This window comes from Asterias amurensis, chromosome 19, assembly GCF_032118995.1.
Source record: "Asterias amurensis chromosome 19, ASM3211899v1".
In the NCBI taxonomy this organism is placed as follows: Eukaryota; Metazoa; Echinodermata; class Asteroidea; order Forcipulatida; family Asteriidae; genus Asterias; species Asterias amurensis.
Genome location: NC_092666.1, coordinates 8,392,935 through 8,420,650, shown reverse-complemented (window position 1 = coordinate 8,420,650; position 27,716 = coordinate 8,392,935). Strand labels below are relative to the sequence as shown.

Sequence of the window (27,716 nt, the reverse complement as noted above, 5' to 3'; positions counted from 1 at the left end):
TAGAACATTTTGAGAAACAGCTCCCTCTGGTATGCGTTGAAGTAACGTAGTTTTGAAGAAAGAAGTAATTTTACACAAATTTGATTTAGAGACCTCAGAATTAGATTTTGAGGTCTTCAAATCAAGCATCAAAAAGCACACAACTTGAACTTTGTGTGACCATGGTGTGACAGTCGCTTTTGTGTCCAAGCAACGGAGGCCTTGACAAAAGGCTATAGGGCCAAGCTGTCCTGAGCCAAATCTGGAGGCGAAACCGTGGTTTCGAAAAGGGCAGTGAAGCAGTATGAAGTGCGCCCTCAATATGTGACACAGCGCGAATGTCATTAATACGTGTAATAGAGGAATGGAGGAAATTAGGGGTTGGTTGTTGAAGTTTTCTTCCAGTCTAGAGTCCATGGTTGAAGAGGAGATGTTCACCACCGCAGGAAAGCCCCCAGCTTTAGTTTAAGGTAAAGTAAACTTCGTTTTTGTGAAAAAGGGTGCTTTTTATGAGATTGGACAAAACCTTTCGTCAGAACGTTGAACCGTTTTGAGTTTTGTATGTTTTGCATGTTTGTGTCGATGTGCGAAACACCACGCCCCCGATTCTTGACGGTGATTTTTGCACCGTTCTTTTGGCCTTTGTTTCCCCTTGCTATGATCTTGGCCTTGGTGCCCCTTCTAAAGTGTCCCACATACTTTCATATAAAATTGTACAATAGTCAATGGAATAGTTGCGATAATCGTAACCCTCCTCCCGACGGCCGCCCAGGAGAGGAGGAGGGTTACGATTATCGCAACTATCAATGGAAGTGCCCTTTGCATAATGAAAATTGGCCTCTCAAAGATTAAATTCCATCTTGACTGTACATGTACTTGCTTTAAGTTTGGCGGACAGAGAAAGTCCAAGAGTAACTATAAATATAATGAATAGTGAACTTGCGGGTACAGCCATGACTGAGTAAATCTCCTTTGAAGGAGTGGTGGCTCTGAAAAGAGCCGATTTGGTCTCGACGTTTCAAACAGTATACTCTGCTCGTCTTCAGGAGAAAGTCCGGAAAAGTTTCCGTATGGTGCCACCACTTTTTCATTCCAAATAAAATAATATAGTATCTAATTTACCTGATTGATATATCCCTTTTTGTAAAAATGAGTGAAAAAGTGGTGGCGCCATACGGAAAGTTATCCAAAAGTCCAGTGGACCACATCACTAAATATAAAAATATAAGTGTTTTTATTTTTTTATTTTTTCACACAGATAACACAAGGCAGCTGTGGAGCACCACTCCATGAACTCCAATGGCTGTTTGCACATGTTTAGACCTCAGTGGTTAATATACATGATGCACCTTCAGTCACCCTGTAAATTTGTGCAATGACCCTTCACAAGCAGAATGGGAATTACATCTTTGTCATGTGAAGAAGCCACCATGCAGTCACACAAGTACTTTTACAATAAAGAGTTGGAGAGAAGCTGCAAGTCAGTGACACCTCTAGCTTCTTCTAAAGCAACGTCAGGTGATGATAGGGCAGAGAGAAGACTTAGTTAGAGATAGCAGTATGACTCAGCCACTGTTGTTTCACTGGTTTATCTGTCCGATATGATGAACCTACAGTCTACATGTACAGCTCAGTGATCTTCGGACATAGTAATGGAAATGTAGGGTCGATCTTTAACCACCAGTTTGCATTATCGTAAGATAAATGCAGTCTATAGTAAATGAAACTGTTGATAATTTGTGAGAAACATCAACTATGAAGAGAGCACAGTTTCGAACCCTACTTTATGTAGTTGTCTTTATGTACCTGATGACATTCTGTGTCGTTCTTCCCATTGCCTGCTGGAATCTTCCATTCTCTCGTTATTACTTTCATCACAAGAGAACAGAATCCCTTGAACGAGCAGTCGCAAAGGATGTTGCCAAGGGTCAAGCTGCAGATAATTACTTTTTACAACTGAACCAGATTGAGTCTTTAGCATTTCATGCCGAGGCTTTACAGAGCTCTTCTCCTAAGTATGCGATAGGTATTATCACCGTCAAACGTCAATCTTCTGAGTTTGAGACATACCATCCACGATATCTTTCACGGGTTGTTGCCGAATTTGACAGATTATTGAAAATATCTCATCGAAAAGACATCATTCTGTTTATATGCAACGCTCAAACAGATCCAAATGACCATCAGGAGGCACAAAATCTTACCAAATACGTGACTTCAGTGGGCAAGATAAAAAACGTCCGAAAAGAACGTACCCCTTATTCCAAAATCCGCGAGCAGGAAAAGAAGGATTATGTGTTCTGCATGAATGAAATCCAGAAGTTCAATGCAGAATATTCAATCTTAGTTCAAGACGATGCCGTTCCTTATCCTCAATTCATCTCCAGGATCGATCGCCTTATGGAAACTCGTATTGAAAACAAAATTACTAGGGGTCAGATTCAGCCTAACTTAGAAAAATGGGTGGCTGTTAAATTTTATTTTCCTGAAAAGTGGCAAGGGTTCGGAAACGAAAGACCTCTAATAATAGAGTTTATTGCTGGTGCTTTATTTGGTGGAGGAGTTTTGTATGGGCTGTGTAGACTATTTTTCAACTCTTACATTAGTTTTTCTCAGAGTGCTGCTATATTTATTGTATTTTGCACATATTGTGGTCTTGCAATGTTTATAATTGGCAGGCCGTACCTAATGATGTTACGTAGCTTTTCAGTCGACTTGCATGGAATCCGTGGGGCCCCAGAGTGCTGCATACCGGCGGTACTGTACAAGACAAATGCACTGCCAGATATTCAACAACATCTCAAGATGGTAACATGCACAGTAAAGAATCCCCTGGATGTTGCAATAAGTAGATTTTTTCAATCTAGGAATGAGAAGCAGTATTTAGTAATGCCAAACCTCTTCAACCACATTGGGTTGTTCTCATCACTTCATCCTAAAGCTAAAAGTCCGCATGAATTTATGGGCTAAAATCATAGAGTTATAATATAAGAACTAGAGGGCGCACTGACCTATATACGCGACCCGGCATGCGCGCAGGCAGCCATTTTCTTAATTGACAAAACTGGCATCGTACAGCGTGTGTTTGTGCGGCCATTTTGTAAGTTGACGAAACAGCATCACGTAACGCTCAATAAACACAAACTCCAACGTGTGTTTCATATTCAAAGCGCGTACAGAATGGCGCACGCATGTCTCCTTGCGGTCCCAGCGCATTTGTGCAAGAAGCATCATCAGTGCGCCCTCTAGTTCTTATATATAACTTTATGGCTAAAACTAACTACAACACAGTTATAAATAACTAAATCTTTGCAACTAGTCCGACTAGTGTCAAAGTCGGGCCTATTGAATGCTTAGTCGAAGGGCGACTACCGTTTTTCAACTTCTCGGTCACAACTTTTTGTAGTATTTATTGTAAACATTCTATCATTGATCAAGTACATTTGTTTCGTTCAGTTACAGTATGCCTACCTCCTGGAGATAGTTTTTTAAAGAAATAATTCAAGTGCACTTATGATTTTTTATATAAAGACTGTGTTAAAACTAATGGAAGATTAGCCATCCAAAACTATCAATGAAATACCAATTTTTATTGGAGGATTGGGATACTGTGGGTGAAGGGGGGGCGGAGGGTAAAGGGGGGGGCGGAGGGTAAACATTAGCCATAATATTAATCAAAATATTTTGTAGCATAAAACTTTACTTATTAGTAAAGAGTAATGGGGTGAGGTTGATTGTATAAAACAATGTGACACTAACGGCTCCCTCTGAAGTGATGTAGTTTCAGAGAAAAAAAGTAGTTTTCCACGAATTTGATTTTGAGACCTCAGAATTAGATTTTGAGGTCGCGAAATCAAGCATCTGAAATCATTTTTCTTTCATTATTCTCTCGCTCAAATTGTTATTATATGCATATGTTGAGATACACCAAGTGAGAAGACTGGTTTTTGACAATTACCAATAGTGTCCAGTGTCTTTAAAGAGTGCATTTCTGATAATTATGGCTATGGGAATGTTTTGTTTATTGTGTAAATGCACAGTCGAAATCAATTTAATTTGTATTGCCAAAGTTTAGTTTGATTAAAGACTATTAAGTTTAAAGAATAAAAGGCTGCAGTATGTATTTTTTGGATGTTCTATACATATTTATGCATGTTCGTTGATTGTATATAAACAAAGGCCTGGAATCTTTGAGAGGTCAAGCCCATTTTCGTTTTATAAATGACACCATTTCCATTGGGAAAGCACCAAGGCCACCAAGACCAGGGTCCAATTTCATAGAGCTTCTAAGCACACAAATTTGCTAAGCATGAAATGTCTTCCTTGATAAAAGCAGGATTAACAACTGAACAAAAGCTGAATACCAATAACAATCAATATATGCAACAAATGGAAATTTGGTTGGTAATTCTGTTTTTAACAAGGAAGACATTTCATGCTTAGCAAATTTGTGTGCTTAGCAGCTCTATGAAATTGGGCCCTGGGCATCATACTGTCATGTATTATGAACATGTATTCTACATGCTACCATATGATGCTACATACACCACAGTGAAGCATGGAGGAAGAAAATAGATGGTATAGGCCCACACCACCCCACCACCAAACTCGACAACTACATTAACTGGGATGGGCCCAATTTCATAGAGCAAGAAAAGTAGCTAAGGCATTAACAAAATTACATTTACCAGAAGTAGGTTAACAGCCAAACTACCACATGTCATAGGTACAATTCCAACATTTGTAGGTGTATCCTGTTAACTTCCACTTAGCAGAAAATTGTCAAAGCATAATTTAGGGTCTATGTACTTTTTGTAGTGACATAAAACATAATTTCTACAGATTTACACTAAACTTACACAGTGTGAAGATAATGATAGTAGAAGGCTTCCCTAAAAAATATCACTTGCTGAGGTGCTGTAGTTTTTGAGAAATGTGTAAAACAATGTCATGAAAATAATTTTCGTCTCACAGTGATCAAGTGACGAAAATTATTTTAGCATGTAAAAACGTATTTTCATGACAATTGTTTTACTCTTTTCTCAAAAACTACAGCACCTCCGCAACTAATATTTTAACCAACGCTTTTTACTATCATTATCTTCAAACGGTGTAAGAAATCTGTTGACATGTGTTTTGTGTTACAAAAAGTACCCAAATCCTGTAAGCAGCCTTGTGAAATTGGGCACAAAGTAGCTAAAAAGCACAACTTAATACCATAACGTTAACAGTCAAAATCATGTCAATTATATTCAATTGTGAATAGTATCCTGCTCATTATCTGCTAAGCAGAAAATCAATATGTTGGGTTTGTCCGGCTTGGAAAGAAGGGCCCAATTTCATAGAGCTGCTAAGCACAAAAATTTGCTTAGCATGAAATTTCTTCCTTGATAAAACAGGATTGATTACCAACCAAATTTCCATTCGTTGGATATTGCTTGTTACTGGTTTAAATTGCTTATCCTCAAAATCACGTGGAAATTTGGTTGGTAATGCTGTTTTTATCAAGGAAGAAATTTCATGCTCAGGAAATTATGTGTGCTTAGCAGCTCTATGCAATTGGGCCCAGCTCTCCCCCCATGAAATCGGCCTTGACTCATAAGCTTTCTAGCCCCAGAGGTCACATGGTCGGGGGGGGGGGGTCCGGTGGCGTCGGTAGGGTACCCCTGGATGACCTTTGGCACATGCCGCACATAATCGCAACATGCTACACACACGTAACACCTCACCATCGTACAGTACACACACAGCGCTCTTCTCGATGTTTGTGTACAAATGGGGAGTGCACGCAATTTCACGTCTCGTCGACATTGAAGACAATCTTGCAACAACACTGGCCATATATCTGAAAGTTTTCTCTTTAAAAATGACAGCCGTTTGATCGAAAAACAGGCATAATGTTCACTGTTTCATCTGTGCAAAGCGTACTTCCATTTGAGCGAGAAAAGGTAAGCAAATTTACGAAACATTTTTTAAATTTTAGCCAGAAGACTGTCGAGGTCGAACTCAACCACCTAGTTTTCTTTAAAAAGAAAAAGAGAGATCTGGATGGGGAACCAAGCCTTGTGGCAGTGTCCGGCGTGGTAGTTTGATTTTCCATATTATTCCTGTATGGACTTTCCTATCTGCAGAGCGCCATTAGGGTTTCTGTGGATCCTTGTAAAACATTCAGTATATAGTGTGTTTGCCTCCCTATGATACTTGCCTATGTGTGACTGGATTAACGGGCTTTCGAGCTACATGTACAGTGTTTAATTATACTTTTGTTGATCCTGGCGTTCTCATTTACATTATTTTATAGGGTTGTTCTTCTTGCTTTGTATTTACTTTTGTATACTATTTATTTTACATACTGTCTGCTTGTATTTGTAATTGTTTAGTGGTCAAAATAAAGAATTTAAAGTCACCTGGAAGTGGTATTTTTTCAAAATAAAGCTTATTGTCACTAATATAAGTGTTTTGATGAGTGGAATGTGAATAAACAGTTAACTAATGTTTTAAACAATCAGTTCTTATGTTATTTACAAATTTAAGAGTAGACCCCGACCCGAGAGGGCGCTGTTCGTGACGCTGTTCGTGATGCGTAGAGTAAACACAATTGCAAAGTACATGTACGGACCAAGTCATGAGTTTGTACGTTTAAAAAAAAAAATAGTTTTTTTCCGGCAATGCCGATCAGGTGTATTGCTGCTGAATGCAGAAAAATACTTTTTTAAATGTACCAACTCACGACTTGGACGTACATGTACTTTGCACGTGTGTTAACTATAATATGCATTGCAGGCAAAGTCTGCCTCGATTGACGTACAATTTCGACAGCTAGTCAGCAGATTTGCTCCATTTTTACCACTTTTGAAAATCATGACACAAATTCTAGAAACAAGAACTTGATCCTCAATGTCTCATGAATCCTACAATATCACTCAAAACACCATTGAGGAAATAATGTGAAGAAAAAAGACAAAACTTACCAGATCCCCCAGCGAAAGAGTAAAAAATGTCCAGCAGGTTGAAAATTTGAATCTTTTTTAAATTTAATTTCTCATTAAAACGCAGTGGTGTATCATGGTTACTGTTGTTTTCATTTTTCTTGTAAATCATTTCCTCAGTGACCCTTCCACCTTTTGCTAGTTAGTTTTTAAGATTGTTCTAACATTATCCTGTAAAAGAATATATATTATTTTGGAACAGTTGCAGACAGATATACCCTAACTCAGACAAGACATCCCCCCCCACCCCTTTGAAATGAGGTGTGACCCCAGTTTGTAGACCCATGCCCTATACTTACCTAAATTAATATCACTTCGAGGGTATGTAATGCGGCAAATCTATATTTACTGACTGTGTCAATGAAATAAAGCAACATTGAAACTTAATTGCCTGTTACATTTTATCTGTGAAACGCCATGGGGGGCTATTTCTTCCTCCATGTTAACCATCAATCATGTACATGTGTATGGGCCCAGTGTCCTTGCTCTGTTAATTTATAGAATTCTGCACACACAACATGTATGGAGGTCGCTAGAGGTCACCATTTGTCTGATAACATGAGTATAAATAGTCACCAAATATCCGCTCTAGCCTCAGATCGTAAGCAATGAAAAGCAATGAATGCTTCATAAAAAAAAGTTTTCATAAATTAAAGTACTGCTTACTGCTCCGCTCTGTGGTACAGTGTAACATTAAAACCACATTTTCATTTTATGTCAATCAGAGCCATGACATTTGTCCCTGTGGTGTACAATACAAACCATTAACAATGGAACACCATTGTACATAATGTACGTACATAGTACACTGTTGATACCAGTGCGTCTGATGTGTAATGTGCACGATGTACACTTGTGTATGTACATAGCATGATATAGTCTGTAAAGTGTAGTATTACTACAGTGTATTAGCATATAGAGTTTATAAGAACTAGAGGGCGCACTGGCCTAATACGCGACCCGTCATGCGCGCATGCAGCCATTTTTTAAGTTGACAAAACAGGGTTGCTCAGCATGTGTTGTGCGGCCATTTTGTAAGTTGACAAAACAGCATCGCGTCAGCGTTCAATAAACACAAATTCCAACGTGTACTTCATATTCATCGCGCGTACAGAATGGCGCGCGTGTCTCCTTGCGGTCCCGTCGCGTTGGTGCAAGCAGCATCACCAAGTGCGCCCTCTAGTTCTTAACTCTATGGTTGTATACCATGTATACCAGTACGTCTGATGTGTAATGTGCACGCTGTACACGTGTGTACATACAGTATAGCAGATAGTCTGTAAATAGCCATTTCCGAAGCATACCATCGTACCAGGAACAAAGCAGAATTTTTATTTTGCTGGTACAAATATACAAGGGTACAATGTACATTCTGTCCATCCATATAAAATACACTTTGTAATGATCTCATCTGTACAGACAATCAGACACTGTACAGATTACACTACACATTTCCAGTGCAGTACGTGTGCAGAACGTGACTTACTTTACTTGTGTATTGACCTTCTTTGAAGTTGTTGCAGTCACTTACAGACTTATTTTGTGTGTGTAATATACATCAGAAAGTATTTAATCAGCCCACATCAGTCTTGGTTTTATCGTTTCTTGTTAAAATAGTAACTGTCGGATAACAACTCCAACCCGAGTCTGGAACAGCAACGATGAACCGTCCATTCTGTGTTTCTGCACCTGGGAAGGTCATCCTTCATGGGGAGCATGCTGTTGTCTACGGGAAAACGGCACTAGCGTCTAGCCTGAACTTGAGAACACGCTTGAAGCTGTCGCAGACAAACATCAAAGACACTGCCTCTTTTTCCTTGCCGGACATCGGATTGGAGCTAAAATGGAGGTTAGACGACCTGAATAAAATCTTTGTTGAGTTTCTTAACAGAGAAGCAAGTCTTGATATTGGGCCACCGACTGTCTCTCAGTTTGATAAAATGAAAGAGTTTACAAAGATCTCTGAAGAGGGCAGTACTAAAGACCTTGCTGTTCTAGCGGTGCTGTATCTGTACGTAGCCATTCTGGGATCTAATAATGCGATCAGCTTTCCTGCTACTGAGGTTCAGATAACCTCAGAGCTTCCAACTGGTGCTGGGTTGGGCTCATCGGCCGCATTCTCAGTTTGTTTATCAGCGGCTTTCTTGACTCAAGCTGGTAGAATCATTCCTGTAGAGGGAAGCAACTCCTGGAAGCAGGAGGACCTGGATCTAATCAACCAATGGGCATTTGAAGCAGAACGAATCATCCATGGAAATCCCTCTGGTATCGATAACGCCGTCAGCACATACGGTGGCGCTCTGCGTTACCAAGGAAAACAAATCAAATCGCTGGAGAACGTACCTCTCCTTAGGATCCTTTTGATCAACACAAAGATCCCACGCAGTACCAAAGTTCTTGTTGCGGGCGTCAGAGTGAAGTTTGACAAATACCCGGCGATCATTGGTCCTGTGTTCGATTCGATTGAAGAAATCGCCCAGAAATGTCAGTTAGTTCTTGAAAGTCTTGTGATTGACAAGACCTCAAAAGAAATGGGCATTAAACAGACGAGCATCCATGATGTTGAATCTCATCTAATCAAAGAGCAGGGTGTAATTCATCCTGACCAATCACCTTACTCCTCGCTGGAAGAACTGATTGACATGAATCAAAAGTTTCTTGAGATTCTTGGGGTTTCGCACCCCTCTTTAGAAAAGCTCTGTACCCTAACCTCTCAACATGGCCTCCACTCGAAGCTAACAGGTGCGGGTGGGGGTGGGTGTACCCTGACCCTTATTAGGCCAGACACACTGCCAGACACGGTGATACAAGTAAAGGAAGATGTGGCTAAGCTAGGATTTGATCTGTGGGAAACAAGCATTGGTGGCATTGGTGTAGCATTCCATGCAGACGTGTAATGGATAGAGACGCTGGATTATTAAAGGAACACGTTGCCTTGGATCGGACGAGTTGGTCAAAACAAAAGCGTCCGTAACAGTTTTTTATATAATGCATATGGTTGGAAAGATGTTTTAAAAATAGAATACAATGATCCACACAAGTTTGCCTCGAAATTGCGTGGTTTTCCTTCTATTGTGCGAACTAACACCGTCGGCCATTTATGGGAGTCAAAATTTTGACCCCCATAAATGGCCGACGTGTTAGTCGACGAGGTAAAAGGAAAACCACGCAATTTCGAGGCATGTTTGTGTGGATCATTGTATTCTACTTTTACAACATCTTTCTACCCATATGCATTTTATAAAAAACGGTTACAAACGCTTTTCAAAGACCAACTCGACCGATCCAAGGCAACGTGTTCCTTTAAGTTTCAAATTGGAATTGACTCTGGACTGTGTCAAGTAATTTTATTCAAGAATTTTCTAAATACAAACTTGTAAACTTGATACATGTATTCGTATTATTCTGTATGGCAAGTATTTTGGCATTATTTAATCAAGATAATGAATGTCAATATACAAACAAAGTGTGAAAAAAATTACAATGAAACTGTTAAATTGTAAAAATGTAAGTGCAAGTTTTAGTGTACAGTCAATACCATTCTGTACAACAATGTAGGCTTACATACAATGTAACATCCTGTGATTGGCCATTTTGGACTTTGGTGCTAGGGGAGAGAAACCTGATAAGATCTATGTATGATAGAAGTTAAAGGTCAAACTTGCTGCAACAGTTGATGTCAGTGTTAAAGGCAGTGGACACTAATTAATTTTAGTTTTTACCCATACACCGATGTGTGTTAGCACTGCATACTCAGTACTTCCCCGAGTGTAGTGCTAACACATTTTTGGGATCAAGTGTTGCAACCACGCATGCCTATTGAATGGTGTACATTATGTTATTAGTTTTGAATGGTGACTCTACATGTACAATAGGCTCCATATTCAGGTACATGTACGTATGCACTATAGGAGGGGTGCAATATGGTTCTGCAAGAATTAGCCTACATGTATGCCAACAAATTACATAAAACAATGTACAACGTACTAAACTTAATGTGGGCCTACTGTTGTACAGTACATCGTACATCATACAGCACACTGGTACGTGTTCTGGTAACGTATTGTATACATTGATCGCTGTGTAATACTGTACAACAAGGAGCATGTTCACGTCAGATACAACTTTGTTGCCGAATGTCCTTGTTGCATTAAAACAATTAAATTAAATATTCCATCCTGCAGCTTTCAATAAGGCCAAATAAAAAAAAATACCAGTTGATCGTCCGGATTTTCCAAAAAAGAGGAGGACGAGGATGAGGGCCTTTTGATTTGTTATTATTATTTTTTTTTTTCCAAGATGGCTGCTTAGTATTTCTAATCAAACGGGCCACCAATTCTTCAGTTTGAACCCACCGCAAACATAATTTATATCTATTTGTTGCATGAGGACCCGTGTTAACAGGGTCGAATTATTTACACTAAAAAGATTTGCTGGCAGGCATTCACTAATATTGTTTTATGAGACAGACTGTTAGTGTTACACGTGTTCGAGAGCATCACGTTAGATTCAGGAAAAGCTCCTAGGCCTCCTTTTGAAAGAATGGATAACAAATTGAAAAATGGGCGGGGGTACATATGTCATTTAATTTTTAATGAAAGTAGACGATTCCTTGCATGAGGCAACTTTCTCAAAAAGTGCCCTGTTTACTGATAAGGCAAAAGAACACCCTCTGCCACCTATCAGGCACAGTGTATCCGAGCAAAGCAATTACCAGGATCTATTGGCACATAGGGATCAAGGATTTCAAATGTTTGTTAAATATGACTGATGTAACCTATTTTTGTTGTAAAGCCTAAATGATACTTCCTTTGAAGGAACACGTTGCCTTGGATCGGAGGAGTTGGTCTATAAAAAGCATTTGTAACCGTTTGTAATAAAATGAATATGGTTAGAAAGATGTTTTAAAAGTAGAAAACAATGATCCACACAAATTTGCCTCGAAATTGCACGGTTTTCCTGTTACTTTGCGAACCAACACGGTCGGCCATTTATTGGAGTCAAAAATTTGACTCCCATTAATGGCGGACCGTGTTATCCGACGATGTAAAAGGAAAACCGTGCAATTTTGAGGCATGTTTGTGTGGATCATTGTATTCTACTTTTACAACATCTTTCTAACCATATGCATTTGATAACAAACGGTTACAAACCCTTTTTCAAAGACCAACTCGATCCAAGGCAACTTGTTCCTTTAACTCAAAGTCAACATTCTTGTATCAAGAAGTAGGTTTCAAACCTACACAATGGAGTATTGACAATAAACTTGCTGCAAGCTCTATAACATTGGTGTTTTGTGTCCTTGCTTGTTCAGTTATGTGCATGGACTGTAGCAGGGCCCAATTTCATAGCGCTGCTAAGCACACAAATTTGCTAAGCATGAAATTTCTTTCTTGATAAAAACAGGATTATCAACCAAATTTCCACTTGTTGCATACTGCGTGTTACTGGTATTCAGCTGTTGTTTGCTTATCTTGATAATCACGTGGAAATTTGGTTGGTAATCTTGTTTTTATCAAGGAAGAAATTTCATGCTAAGCAAATTTTTGGGCTTAGCAGCTCTATGAAATGGGGCCCAGGTGTGGTTCAATTTAGCAGGATTGTGTAGCATGGGATTAGAATAATTAGGGTGAAAGAGGATTGAGATACAGCTACGTACCTATAGTGTAAAAGACTGAATGCTGTGGAAAACAAACTTAGAAGAGGAGATTTTTGCAGATTTAAAGGCAGCGGACACTAAATTGGTAATTACTCAAAATAATTATTGGCATAAAACCTTACTTTGTAACGAGTAATGGGGAGAGGTTGATGGTATAAAACACTGTGAGAAACAGCTCCCTCTGAAATGACATAGTTTTCGAAAAAGAAGTATTTTTCCACAAATTTGATTTGGAGACCTCAGATTTAGAATTTGAGGTCTCAAAATCAACCATCTAAACACACACAACTTCGTGTGGATGTGACAAAGATGTTTTTTCTTTCATTCTTGCAACTTTGACGACCAATTTAGCTCAAATTTTCACATATTTGTTTTTTTATGCATATGTTGAGATACACCAAGTGAGAAGACTGGTCTTTGACAATTACCAATAGTGTCCAGTGTCTTTAAAAAGGAATATTAATTGGTCAAGTATTCGGGAGTGCCTCGTAAACAGGCCTTGCTGTTGCGATTGAGCTGTTTGTAAAATGGCCCACTGGGATAGTTAAAGGGTCTGGTACTTTTTGTAGGACACAAAAGACAATGTACACCGACTTGAAGATAATGATGGTAAAAAGCTAATAAAAGATATTACTTACTGAGGTGTTGTAGTATTTTAGAAAATGAGTAAGACAAGTCACAAAAATAATTTTTTTTTCAAAAGTCGAAAACTGTTTCAGCATGTAAAACATATTTTCGTGACATTGTTTTACTCATTTCTCAAATACTAACGCACCTCAGTAAGAAACATTTTAAGGTAAGCTTTCTACTGGTGCAACTTTAATGTCAATCTGTGGACATTGTGTTTTGTGTTACAAAAATTACCAAAATCCTTTAAACTGTGCGTTACACTTCCCCCAGGAAGTTTTTAAATAATAACCCAGATTTTGAAATATATTTTGTCATAAAAGTATTTTCTGACATAAGTAGCAATCACAACCAGTATGACAAACAACATTTACAAAGATCTCCTTTTAAAATCCGAAACATGTTAACACTTTTTGATTTTTATTAATCACATTTAGAAAAAGAAGAAATACATACTAACTCCGATTGGTCAAGAATGGTCAAATAAGTGTATTACAATGGATGCGTTAGATTTGCTTTCCTGAGTCGACCCCAGTCTGCCCTAGGTATGTTCAAATAGCATTGAAGTCATTCCAGGGGCTCACTTGGGTCAGCCCCAAGTGCCCTGCTTGTGGAGTGGGTCACTTTGGAGTGACCCCAGGTGCATGATGTCACGACGAGATGGTGAGTGATCGTTCGATTAGCTCTTGTCAAGGGCTCACCCGAATGAGGACTGCGGGGTGGACACAGGAAGGCTTATTGAACCATCGAACGCACCCTGTACGTGATATAAAGAACATGGCTCTGTGAACTAACAAAATTCGAACGCACCCTGTACGTGATATAAAGAACATGGCTCTGTGAACTAACTAAATTCGAACGCACCCTGTACGTGATATAAAGAACATGGCTCTGTGAACTAACAAAGTTTTTCAGTTCTTACCTGACTGCATGGATTTTCCCTTGATGTCGGTGTTTTCCTCCCTCGTCTAAAACCAAAATTTTCTTCTTTTTCTCTTTCCAAAAAGTTGGTGTGATGTTTTCGTTTAGGATGCTTTGCGGATAACACAATTCAGATTAAGAATGTAATAATATAACTTTCATTTCTGATATATTTACTCACAGGACTTGAATGACTTATTCTCCAGTGATGCTCCAAATGAAGAAGTCCAATCTGTATGGGCTACCACGGGACACCTGTTCCTTTCTCTCAACAATGGATTCGCAATGAAGGCATTTGACACAGCACCTGTCAATCAAAAGGTAAACATGTAGGCACGCATTTTTTCCTTGGATTTTAATCTCAGTTTAACCATTCAAAATTTAAAAATACTATGCAAAATCATTGATTTTTTTTAATATCCTCTTTTTGGGTGAAGTTGCAGGTTTTGTTTAGTTTTTTGTTTTTTTTCGTTTTTTTTTGCAATGCTCAAGTTTACACACACATGTAACAATACGACATACAACAACAAATTACATGTACATACCAAGGAAAAACAAAGAGAGGGCAAAAACAAACAAAAACAGACAAACCGGTAACCTGGCATCTTATTTAAAAAAGGTCATTTCTAAGAGCAGTCCACTTGGTATTAAATTTATAGTTGCAGTTGCATGCCTGAAATATGTCATTAAATTTTTTAATGAAGTAATTGACTCCTTGCACGTGACGTCACTCTCTCAAAAAGCGCCTTACTGATGAGGCAAAAAAAGGCCCTCACTACGTATGAGACCAAAGAAGGCAAATCATTGAACGACTAGGTCTATGTTCTTTGTACTAGTGTCATGGCCGAGTGGTTAAGAGCACCGGATTCAAGCTCTGGTGTTTGATCAGCAGGGTGTGGGTTCGGATCCCGGTCGTGACACTTGCTACATAAAATTGGGGAGGTAGTGCTTTCTGCTCTACCGGCCAGGCTTCGAATTGATGATACCCAAGCCCACATTCGGTCCCTGTTTCAGCCCTAGGAGTTGGTGGCAACTGTCTCTGGAAAATATAATCGAAGCCCACACCTTGAAGTGGCCTTCAGGCCTTGTGTGTCAGTCGACTTGCATAAAATAAATAATAAAATATAAAAAAATTAAAAATGTGGAGGGGGGGGGTGGGGGTCAAAGCATTGTCTAGGGAGCCTTGGAAATTTGTGTTCATTGGATTGATGTTGTGTTGGTTTGTTGATACCCACAGGTGCCTAAAGATAAGAGAGTTCTGACTGTTCACCAGACTACATCAGAAATAATTGACGTTTGTGCATTGAAGAAAAAGACTGCACCTGTTTACATCGTAAGTCTCTTTAAAAACAGAAAGAAAAACAACATTGCATTTTGTTTTTCTAATAACCAACAGTTCTTTGGTGAGAGGCAATAATTGGAATGTGACAGTTCTGTAAAATGAGTCCACTACAAAAATTCATTTTAGGTAAACAATGTACAAACTAATAGAACCTAATAAGAACTATTGGTACCAGTAGGTTTATACTGAAGTTTATCCGGAAATTAACAATTGACGTGATCAAACGGAGGTAGGGCCTATGTCGTTTGCGGATTTGTGACATGTCTGCTGGTATTACTGGTACATTACAGCAGGGCATACTCTTTTGGTTTTTGTGTAAAAAGTGATAGAGTGGTGTGCTGGTCACTTGCACCATGGTCAGAGATGATGCTAGAAAAGTGATGATTTAGGTTGTATTTTTGTTTACAATCTTATAGTTAAAGGCAGTGGACACTATTGGTAATTACTCAAAATAATTATTAGCATAAAACCTTACTTGGTGACGAGTAATGGGGAGAGGTTGATGGTATAAAACATTGTGAGAAAAGGCTCCCTCTGAAGTGACATAAGTTTTGAGAAAGAAGTAATTTTCCACGAATTTGATTTCAAGACGTTAGATTTAGAATTTGAGGTCTGAAAATCAACCATCTGAACGAGCACAACTTTGTGTGACAAAGGTGTTTTTTCTTTCATTATTTACTCACAACTTCGACCACCAATTGAGCTCAAATTTTCACAGGTTTGTAATTTTATGCATATGTTGTCGAAGAGGTAAAAGGAAAACCACGCAATTTCGAGTGATACTTGTGTGGATCATTATATTCTACTTTTAAAATTTCTTTCTAGTCATACGCATTTGATAACAAACTGTTTCAAACGCTTTTCAGAGACCATCTCGACCAATCCAAGGCAACGTGGTCCTTTAAATTGAACTTGAATCCCTTTACTCTACAGGCTCACAGCAACGGAGTGTTGAAAGTTTGGTTGTACTCTGACACTGGTGGATGGGTACACCTGGGTAACATTAATGTCTGCACATCACAGAAAGCAACATTACACGCTATCACTATAGATGAGGGAAGAGGGAGGGTCATATGGGTCGAAGGTCAATCTAATGGGATTCAAGATGGCTGCCATTACAGTGTGTGCACAAGAACCATTACATTTGGTAAGTAGAGTTGACTCACATTACAAGGTCACTGGAACTGGCAAAATGATCCAATATTCAGGCTCATGGAACTGAGATGAAATTAGATGAAACTGTAAAGCCTGGTTCATACTTCCTGCGAATGCGAAGCAAATGTTGACGTCACAGAAATTTGCATCGATATTTGCAGCAGTTCGCTTCGCATTCGCATTCGCAGGAAGTATGAACCGGGCGTAATTGTGAAACAAGCAAGTTCGCATTGAAACTGCCCTCACACAATCAACGGTATGGTCAATTCACCGATTGTTGTGCTAATATTTATAAAGATAAATTTGAGCAGTTGTTTCAGCTGTTCGTTGTCTATCATGGTTTTTATGACTGTACTTTGTCATGGTTTGAGAACATGTAGTTGAAACAAACATCTTTGTGACAAATGCCCATGAAACGTAAACATGTGTACAGTGTCTAATGTATGGAACATTTCCTACCAAGTAATGGCATACAATAGACTTGTCTTTCATTTTTGTTATACTTTAAACATAGCTTAGGAAAGTGGTTTTTCGTTTTCTTTTTCAGAAACAACTAATGTGAAATACAGTGTCGGACCTGCCACAACGTTACTCCAGAATTGTCCAAGTTGTTCCCTCTATTCTTCACCGCTAGCAATCAGTATATGGCCAAGGTATGTCATGCTACATACATAAACTCAATGCTACATACATAAACTCAATGCTACATACATAAACTCTATGTTGTTGGTGTTTGAAAAACAGTTAGAAATTAGTGTCTTGACGATGACTAGAGCAAGCTAGTCGAAACGTTGAAATGGAATGTACTTTTACTAACTAAGGGAGCAACTAAGGGAGACCCAAGCATTGCTCAGTGTCAAACATGCCTGTAGTGTACATGTAAATGGGTTATGAATGATTTTCTTTATATCTCACAAATTGTGCAATCCACATCTCCACATATCAAAGAACTGTCACAGAATTTGCATCATCAAGAGCAGCAAACCCATTTTTATTTAGCTAGGTGATGCATGGTACCAATGGGCATCTCCTGCTGCAGCTTTAAAAACAGGCACCCAAGAAGTGTTAATTTCAAACACTCGCCTTAAAGCCATTGGACCCTTTCGGTACAGAAACAACAAAAAAAGTTCACAGATTTACAAATAATTTACAGGGTTTACAGAAGGTAATGGTGAAAGACTTCTCTTGAAATATTAGTCCATGAAATGCTTTACTTTTTGAGAAAACGGTAAAACAATATAAATTCTCGTTAACGAGAATTACGGATTTGTTATAAACACATGTCATGACACGGCGAAACGCGCAAAAACGCGGGTTTTCCCGTTATTTTCTCCAGACTCCGATGTCCGATTGAGCCTAAATTTCCACAGGATTGTTATTTTATATATAAGTTGTGATACACGAAGTGTGGGACTTGGACAATACTGTTTACCGAAAGTGTATAATGGCTTTAAGAGTCTCGGAGATTCAAATTTGCCAACTTTCTTTCATTGACTTCTTAGAAACAGGGGCTTTTCAGAGGTCAAAGCTTAAAGGCACTGTACACGTTAAAGGGAAGGTACACTATTGGTAATTGTCAAAGACCAGTGTTCTCACTTGGTGTATCCCATCATAAGCATAAAATCACAAGCCTGTTAAAATTTGGGCTCAATTGGTCATCTAAGTTGCGAGAAAGTTATGAACGGAAACAAAACCGTGTTGGACAAATTTGTGTGCTTTCAGATAGGAATAACAGACTTCTAGCTAGAAGTCTTTTATTATTTTAGTGAGAAATTACTTCTTTTTCAAACACTACGTTACTTCAGATAGAGTCGTTTCCCACAATGTTTTATACTATCAACAGCTATCAAATGCTCGTTACCAAGTCAGTTTTTAAGTTAAAAACTACCAAAACGTGTACCTTCCCTTTAATAAGATGCCTGCAAGCTTGCAAGCCTGTTGGCATGCTTGCAGGACTGCATGCTTGTCATAGCATATTCGACTAATCACTTTGAATAATGTTTTTATTTCAGTGATCCATGTCCGAAGGGGCTTTATTTCACCTGGCATTCGGATTCCTACCGACTAAAGAACCAACTCAATACCAACGTCCTCAGCAGAGGGCGCTGTTTATCCGAAGAAAGAGCCGACATGGTTGTTGATTTCAAATCAGCAGCCTCTAAACTCAGGCACATTTGGGTGCAGGTAAGCTCTGTCATTGTGCTGCGCTATATCTTACTATCAACCTCTACCCTCTCGGCCCATTTATAGACCCATTGCATATGTCGCCACACTCTCAAAAAGGAGGCAGATCATTGGACAATAGCTGTTCTCTGTGCGCAAAAACGTGCGTGTGACCTCGGCGTTCCTGTAGCATTTTGCGTTATGCAAAGGGGAGTTATTGATTTTTTATACACAATACAGAATCCCCTTTCGAACAATGCGTGTAATTTTGGGTGTTAACTCTCTTTTGTGCATGTTTGTATACGATTTTGACACCCAAAATGACACCCGGGATAGGCACATGTGAGTACGCTGCGCGTATTTCAAGGGGTCTTTTCCCCAGGGTGATGAGAAGTGATTGTAGTAAAGCATCTTGTTCAAGTTTGTTCAAGGACACAGGTGTCATGACCAGATTCGAACCCACACTTCGATGACTTAAACACCAGAACTTGAATTTGATTCTTTAAACCGCTCAGCCATGACACCCTAGATGAAATTGATCAAAGTTTTAACTCCACATCAATCTTATTAATCCTACGATTCAGATAATAATAATTTATGAAGCGCCTTATGCATGATCTCAAAGCGCTTTACACAATATAAAAATTAGCAACATATAAAAATACCCCAAAAACCCATAAAATCTTACAATAGTGTTAATACATGTGTAAATTTCTTTTTTTGATATATATTTTTTTTATACAGACAGCCTCACACCCAAACCTAGATGTCATTGCTAGAGCTAGCCATCTGTCTACTGGTGTGTTGTTTCTTCTATCTAGTAATGGCTACGTACATACTCTCAATGGAGCTGAAGGTAGGTCAAACTGTGGATCACATAACCCTAATTGCATGTACATGAGCATGTAGCCCTGGCGGCCTTACACTTTCGTTTTGTACTACAGTGACGTCCTGGACATCAGGGTAAATTTCTGGGGCGGAAAATTTTCACAGCTTCATAACTCAAATCTTACCTGCAAGAAAGCACCAATTTCAACAGGTTCACATTCCATGGCAGCATGTGTTTTTCTGCGGTGGGTTTTGATCGTCATATATTCTTCACAAATCCGTCATTTTCATGAAATAATGCAGCTCCCAACGTTAAGGAATACCCATTTTTGTCCGTACTCTCACAGTCTGCCGTTTGTACGCAAGACGCGCGACGCGCACATTTTTGAATTGTGTTGTTAACGCTGTGTGCAGTCAAGATACGGTGACCAAGAATTCATGCGTCTAAGCTTGCATCATGCGTCTTGCACGCGAATGTATACGCGTACGCACGACAACAGACAACACTGTGAGAAAACGATCGAAACGGGAATTTTTTAACGTTGGAAGCTGCATTATTTCACAAAAATGACGGATTTGTGAGGAAAATATGAGGACCAAAACCCACCGCAGAAAAATGTATGCCGTCATGGAATGTGAATCTGTTGAAATTAATGGCTTGTTGCAGGTAAGATTTAAGTTATGAAGCTGTGAAATTTTTCCGCCCCAGAAACGGGCCTCAATACTTAGGACTCTGTTCCTGTGTACAGAGAAAGAGTCCTATATAGGGCTAATGAGCATGTACCTCGAACCAATAAAATATGATGGCAGACTTTAAAGGAACACGTTGCCTTGGATCGGACGGGTTGGTCTTTATTAAGCGTTTGAAACCGTTTGTTATGAAATGCATATGATTAGATAGATATTTTAAAAGTAGAATATAATGATCCACTTAAGTATTACTCGCAATTGCGTGGTTTTCCTTTTACCTCGTCGACTAACATGGTCAGCCATTTATGGGAGTCAAATTTTTTACTCCTGGCCGACCGTGTTAATTTGTAAAGTAAAAGGAAAACCATGCAGTTTCTACTTTTAAAACATCTTTCTAACCATGCATTTTATAACAAAGGGTTACAAATGCTTTTTAAAGACCAACTCAACCGATCCAAGGCAACGTGTTCCTATAATACTCTGGTTTATTAAAAACATTCAAAATTTACAACCAAGTAACCGGAATTACATTTAAATAATAATAATAATTTATTCATTTATTTTGCGCCCATTCCATCAAATGTACAGAAGCGCATAACAAAATAATTATAAAAATATACCATTTTACAACAGAAAAATATACAGCAATCCAAACAAAATGAAAATACAAGAACCTTACAGGACAATCCGAAGAGGTTAAATTGCAAAACATTAGACAGGCCAAAACAAACAAACAAACAAAGTGGTTAAAACAAGCAATTATTAGAGGAAAAAAGATGTGCACATTGCCTGGAAGAAGCTGTTTTGTTTTTCGTCATTGCTTCTCTACACCCAGGAGTATATTGGGTGCCTGTGAGGGTAGAGGTTGATTTTGTGAATGAAAAAGCCTTTGGAGTGCTACGGCAGCTCAGGGAGCTGAGAAAGCTTAAAGGCAGTGGACACTATTGGTAATTACTCAAAATAATTATGAGCATGAAACCTTTCTTTGTGACGAGTAAGGGGGAGAGGTCAATGGTATAAAACATTGTGAGAAACAGCTCCCTCTGAAGTGCCATAGTTTTCGAGAAAAAAAGTAATTTTCCACAAATATGATTTCGAGACCTCAGATTTAGAACTTGAGGTCTCGAAATCAACCATCTCAATGCACACAACTTTGGTGTTTTTTCTTTCATTATTTCGCAACTTTGGTGACCGATTAAGAACAAATTTTCACAGGTTTAATATTTTATGCATATGTTGAGATACACCAACTGTGAAGGCTAGTCTTTGACAGTTACCAATAGTGTCCATTAGGCCTGGGCGAATCATTCGAATATCCGGTTGATAGTGAATAGGTTTTCCTATCCATAACCGCGAATGCCTTTTTTTTCTTAACCGGATATCCGCATAGGGCGCAAATACCTATTAACAAACCGGATACTTCTGTACTTACAACCGAGTAACCGGATATTCTTTAACTATCCGAATATCAGCAGATGTCGGGCGACAACTGATATGAATGTTTTATGGAATCCTTATGAAACTTCTATTAAGACAGCATAAAACAGCATAAATTAAGTATACAATGCTCACCTCCGTGAAGAGTTAAAACAATGACATTTCTGACGTAATTTGTTCACAGATTACAAAAGCTTTCCTTCCTGTAGAGTCAATCTCGATCAAAAGTAAAAGTAAATCGCCATCTTTAAACTAAATTATAGGGACATCGCCAACATAGGGCTAGATAGCTCAGTTGGTAGAGCGCCGGCACGTTAATCCGGAGGTCGTTGGTTCAAATCCCACTCCAGTCAATTCTTTGTTCAACCCCAAAATCTTTAAATTAGATCCGGTCATTTTTATGAATGAACCGAGTGACACTGTCTAAAACTAATATCAATCCGCCCATAAGATCTCATTCACAAACGAACAGCGCCCTCTAGTGGCAAAACAATTTGTTCTTTCTTTTTTTAAATAGCGCCCTCTAGCGGCGAAAAAAACTATTCGAATATCCGGTTAATTTCGGATAGTTGGCCAGCAGTATCCGAATAACACAATTTCACTATTCACCCAGCTATAGTGTCCATTGCCTTTGAAGGGACATGTTTTGGCCCAATGACCAGGGCACTAATGTAAAGCGCATTGAGACGGTTAATGCGCTATATTCATGTAAGAATTGGTTATTAATATTATTGTTAATTAATGAGAATTTACTTGATTTCAGAATGTTTGAATGCTTTCAAGCTGCCAGATTGCATTGATGTAGCGCAGGGCTCAGATTGGTTTGCATACAGACATACTCTAGGTGCTATCTTCAAGGATGGTATAATCAGGTACGTATGGTGTACTCTCGATGTTTCTATTCAGCCCACTACAGTTGAAGGCAGTGGACACTATTGGTAGTTGTCAAAGACCAGTCTTCACAGTTGGTGTATCTCAACATACTGTAAGCATAAAATAATGAACCTGTGAAAATTTGAGCTCAATCGGTCATCGAACATGCGAGATAATAATGAAAGAAAAAACACCCTTGTCACATGAAGTTGTGTGGTTTTAGATGGTTGATTTCGAGACCTCAAGTTCTAAATCTGAGGTCTTGAAATCAAATTAGTGGAAAATTACTTCTTTCTCACAATGTTTTATACATTCAACCTCTCCCCTTTACTCGTAAGAAAGGCTTTATGCTAATAATTATTTTGAGTCATTACCAATAGTGTCCACTGCCTTTAAATTTGTATTTTTATTTATCTCGTAACATCCAAGCTAGAGGCTCTCATTAGTCACAGTTATTTACATTCGAAATCCAGGCATGTGCCATTGGCCTACTGTCCCTTTTGTTCTTTCGGTATTTCATATTGTTCTGTCTTGAGTGGAGCTTGCCTGAATGTCTAAGAACCAAGTTCAGCTACTCCACTGTATCCATAAATTAGTGTTGAGCACGGTTCATACTTTTTGCGAATGCGAATTTGATGTGAATTTGACGTCACAACCCCTCTTTCGCTGTGACATTCCCTAAAGAGTTGAGCTCAACTTGACTAAGTGCGAATTTCGTTGCGAAGTTGTGTTGTCAACAATCGTATCGTAATCGCATTTGTAGGAAGTATGAACCGGGCTTTAGTAAATCTGGCAAAAGCCATTACTGATGATAGTGTGTATATTAAAAAAAGCAGCAGTCCAATTTAAATTCATACTTCTAAAAACCATCAAATTTAATCATGCATCTTTTATTGTTTATGAAAAAAAAGACTATTCAGCAAGAAAAGTGGAGATCTCTTGCAAGAATTGAATGTATCGGCGATGTCAATAAACCAAGATGTGAAGCTGTTTAGTACAGTGGGAACAATACCCAGGGTGGGTGTGTGGACTTCAAAAGGAATCTGGCTTCTTCAGGTACGACACATTGACACTTAAAGGGTCTATGTAACTTTTGTAGGACAAAAAACACAATGTCCACAGATTTACACTAAACTTGCACAGTTTGAAGATAATGATGGTATCAAAGCTTCCCTGAAAATATTACGTGCTGAGGTGCTGTAGTTTTGGGGAAATGAGTAAAACAATGTCATAAAACTATTTTAATCATTTACAAACGTATTTTCATGACATTGTGTTACTCATTTCTCAAAAACTACAGCACCTCAGTAAGTAATATTTGAAGGGAAGCTTTCTACTATCATTCTCTTCAAACCCTGTAAGTTTAATGTAAATCTATGGACATTTTGAAAAGGTACCCAAATCCTTTAAATAGGATTTGAAACTTTACATGATGGAAGTAAAACTAAGACAGGTTTTCGGTAACACCATGTGAATATCTCTTTTGAGTAATGTTGATTCTGAAAAGAATCGGTGTTCACTGACTACGTTTCGATCAGTATGCTCTGACCATCTTTTGTCAAGGTTCAAGGTTCATTTTATTTCCACAGTATCAAAAGACAAAAAAAAACAATATCAAACAGCAGTCACAAGAAATTATTACAACATTGAAAAGTAATCGTTTCACAACATAGGTTTAAAGAAATAGATGCATAACAATGTTGACACTGCGGAGGGATCCATTTAAGAAGCAAAGCTTGTAGGCAATGGTCCCTTATGAAGACGATCATGCAGAGCATACTGATCAAAACATCGAATCGTTAACCACCGGTTCCTTTCAAAATCAATACTACTCAACAAGGGATTTTCACATGGTGTTACCACAAACCTCTTTTAAAGGAATGTTACAGAATTAGTTTTTGCTAACAAAACAGTTGCTGGCAGTGAAGGCACTTTATGTATTCCACCATATACATAAATTGTCAAACCTGTCGAGGTTTGAGATCGATCGGCCATTTGGGTCACAAGAGAATAGCGAAAAACCGATTAAAATGTTGCGTTGCACTGATGCCAAAATAAAAATGAATAAAATGCTCACTGAGCGATAAACTTCAAACGCGAAGTTAGATTACTTATTTCTCATCAAATACGACATTTCAGACAGAAATATTTCAAGGGATGTTTTCTACTATCATCATCATCATTAGACCGTGTAATTTTCATGAAAATCTGTGATCTTCACAATTTTTGTTTCTTACCAATTCTGTAATGTTCCTTTAACACTTGTATATTCTACCTTAATGACTGAAAGTAATTGAACAACTATTGGATTTGTTGGCTTTGTTTTTGTGTAATATTAATATATTTATATATTTTTTAGATGTCCAATGTCCAGTCACTGTCAACTAACATCAGCAAGTCGGAGGCCATCTCAACACTCCGTGAGTTCAATGAGGACAGACTAGCTACACAGACAGCTATTCAGGATGCCTATAACACGTTCTCAGGCAAGAGTAATGAAGTAATGGATGGCAATGAAGGACAAGCCGTCGCTGGAGAAGGTTTTCAGAATCCTAGTCTAATGGTTGCGTTAATGAAGGTCAGTTAATCTTGTTTCTTGAACACTTTTTTTGCATAGCTACAATCGGAAGTGTCGTGGCCGAGCGGTTAAGAGCACCGAATTCAAACTCTGGTGTTTCTGATCAGCAGATTGTGGGTTCGAATCCCCAGCCGTGACACTTGTGTCCTTAAGCAAGACACTTAACCATTGCTTCGTCCTTCGGATGGGACGTAAAGCCGTTGGTCCCATGTGTTGTGTAACGCATGTAAAAGAACGCAGTGCACTTTTCGAAAAGAGAAGGTATTTGCCCCGGTGGTCCTGGCTGTGGCTGCTGTATGCGCCGTAGCACCTTGTAAACCCTTATAAAGTGCTAAATAATTGGGTCTCAGAGTTCATAACTGCAATAACCTATCTTCTGAAAGTTTGTATACACTCCGCGCCTTGAGTACCTTGTTTGGTAGATACGTGCGCTATATAAGACTTCGATATTAATCATGGGTACACATTATGTCCATTTTATGAACGAAAGTATGAAAACTACTGAGTGTAGCAGATGTCTTTATGTTATTTCGTATATCAAATAACAATCGCTGTGCACTTTTACTAAATCTTAACAGTATACAAACTTATATATAAAATAACAAACCTGTGAAGATTTAGGCTAAATCGGTCATCAGAGTTGGGGAAAATATCAGGAAAACCCACCCTTGTTTGCGCACGATTCGAAGTGTCATGACAAGTGTTTAAAATAAATCCGTTATTCTCGATATCAAGAATTTATATTGTTTTAATGTTTTCTCAAAAAGTAAAGCATTTCATGAAATAATATTTCAAGAGAAGTCTTTCACCATTAACTTCTGTAAACCCTGTAAATTATTTGTAAATCTGTGAACTTTAAAAAAAAAATTCTGTACCGAAAGTGTCCAATGGCTTTAAGGAATGGGTTTCCAGCCAAAATTACATAAAATTTTACATTTGTGGTGACTATTGTCCCACTCATTTTTTGCTTAGCAAAGAAATTTGTCAAGCAGTTTTTTAGCTTTATAAAATAGTGCCGAGGTTGGTTTTAGCTTACCAATAAAGTATTTGATCTTTCAGGGTGCAGATGATGACCACAAACCAGCAGCTAGTCAAGTCCTTGAGTCTCTGTATGATGAGAAAGATAAAAAGCCAGAAGTCAAGACGAAGTTGAATGATAGTATGAATCCACTACTGCAGCAATACTGGCAGCTGTACCAACAGAAGATGGATGTGTGGGAAGGACAAGTAAACGTAAGTCTTTCTACTTGAGTTTTCACTTCAGTCATCAGCAGTGTTGTAGTAAGGCCAATGGGGATGTTTGGGGCGCTTGGTGGCAGCAGACTTACCAGGTGGGGCGCTTGGTGGCAGCAGACTTACCAGGTAAAAACCATTGTCCTCGGCAATATGCACATGTTTAGAACTATGTAAATAATGGAAATTTACCTGGTAAGTCTGCTGCCACCTAGGGTTCAAAAGTCTCCCATTTTCGTGGTGGGCTCTCTATCAAGTTAGTCTAGCCAGGAAACGCGGGATGTTGCTTCCCTAGTTGTATCGTAAACTTGGTGTGATCTCTGGCTACAAGGCAGTCACCGGTTTGTTTATTGTCATGGCGACTACAGGACACAAGAAAAACACTTAAAAATGTGGTTTTATCAGTCCTTGAGCCCGTGTCCTCAAACTTTTTTCTTCAGGTGTTGAGTGGTTCAAAAGATTTGAAACTTTGCATGGTGCAGATTCAGTCTAGAAAGGTGTGCAGTAACACCTTGTGCATGAGAAGGATTTAAAGGCAGTGGACACAATTGGTAACTACTCAAAATAATTATTAGCATAAAACCTTACTTGGTAACGAGTAATGGGGAGAGGTTCATAGTATAAGTATTGTGAGAAACGGCTCCCTCTGAAGTGACACAGTTTTCGAGAAAAGTAATTTTCCATGAATTTGATTTTGAGACCTCAGATTTAGAATTTGTGGTCTCGAAATCAAGCATCTGAAAACACACAACTTCTTGTGACAAGGGTGTTTTTTCTGTCATTATTGTCTTGTATTTCGACAACCGATTGAGCTCAAACTTCCACAGGTTTGTTGTTTTTTGCATATGTTGAGATACAGCAAGAGAGAAGACTGGCTTTTTGACGATTACCAATAGTGTCCAGTGTCTTTAAAGCTTTACTTACATGTAGGGGAAATACAATCTAGTAAAGTTTGCAGAAACACCATAGTACATCAATGTGGTATTTCTGAAAAGGACCATTGCTATTTTACTAGATTTGCTATCATGTTAAAGGGAAGGTACATGTACACGTTTGGTACGTAATTACTCAAAACAAATATTTACTTAAAAACTGACTTGGTTACAAGCATTGGAGAGCTGTTGTAAACCATTGTGGGAAACGACTCCGTCTGAAGTAACGTAGTTTTTGAGAAAGAGGTAATTTCTCACTAAAATAATACAAGACTTCTAGCTACATGTAGAAGTCTTTTATTCTTATCTG

At 38.6% G+C, this 27,716-nt stretch overlaps 3 protein-coding genes across 3 annotated transcripts in view; all 3 read left to right on the top strand.

The window, feature by feature from the left end:
• The first annotated feature begins 304 nt into the window (after positions 1 to 304).
• On the top strand, positions 305 to 3,592 carry LOC139951386 (post-GPI attachment to proteins factor 4-like). Its single transcript, XM_071950264.1, has 2 exons — positions 305 to 449; positions 1,238 to 3,592. The coding sequence occupies exon 2, from the start codon at positions 1,735 to 1,737 to the stop codon at positions 2,947 to 2,949; it is 1,215 nt and encodes a 404-aa protein (XP_071806365.1). The 5' UTR covers positions 305 to 449; positions 1,238 to 1,734; the 3' UTR covers positions 2,950 to 3,592.
• A 2,116-nt stretch (positions 3,593 to 5,708) lies between these two features.
• LOC139951327 (uncharacterized) overlaps positions 5,709 to 27,716 on the top strand; it is a 30,860-nt gene continuing 8,852 nt past the window's right edge. Inside the window, exons 1-11 of the mRNA XM_071950177.1 lie at positions 5,709 to 5,927; positions 14,359 to 14,496; positions 15,413 to 15,508; positions 16,451 to 16,664; positions 17,220 to 17,325; positions 18,685 to 18,856; positions 19,580 to 19,691; positions 22,554 to 22,662; positions 23,575 to 23,719; positions 25,023 to 25,241; positions 26,301 to 26,474. Coding sequence (XP_071806278.1) covers positions 5,877 to 5,927; positions 14,359 to 14,496; positions 15,413 to 15,508; positions 16,451 to 16,664; positions 17,220 to 17,325; positions 18,685 to 18,856; positions 19,580 to 19,691; positions 22,554 to 22,662; positions 23,575 to 23,719; positions 25,023 to 25,241; positions 26,301 to 26,474 — 1,536 coding nt within the window. The 5' untranslated portion in view covers positions 5,709 to 5,876. The remainder of the gene's footprint in view (positions 5,928 to 14,358; positions 14,497 to 15,412; positions 15,509 to 16,450; positions 16,665 to 17,219; positions 17,326 to 18,684; positions 18,857 to 19,579; positions 19,692 to 22,553; positions 22,663 to 23,574; positions 23,720 to 25,022; positions 25,242 to 26,300; positions 26,475 to 27,716) is intronic.
• On the top strand, positions 8,179 to 9,896 carry LOC139951328 (mevalonate kinase-like). Its single transcript, XM_071950178.1, has one exon. The coding sequence runs from the start codon at positions 8,630 to 8,632 to the stop codon at positions 9,863 to 9,865; it is 1,236 nt and encodes a 411-aa protein (XP_071806279.1). The 5' UTR covers positions 8,179 to 8,629; the 3' UTR covers positions 9,866 to 9,896.

Excerpts from the sequence above, each read along its gene's own strand:
- LOC139951386 (XM_071950264.1), top strand. The coding sequence starts at position 1,735 with ATGAAGAGAGCACAGTTTCGAACCCTACTTTATGTAGTTGTCTTTATG.
- LOC139951328 (XM_071950178.1), top strand. The coding sequence starts at position 8,630 with ATGAACCGTCCATTCTGTGTTTCTGCACCTGGGAAGGTCATCCTTCAT.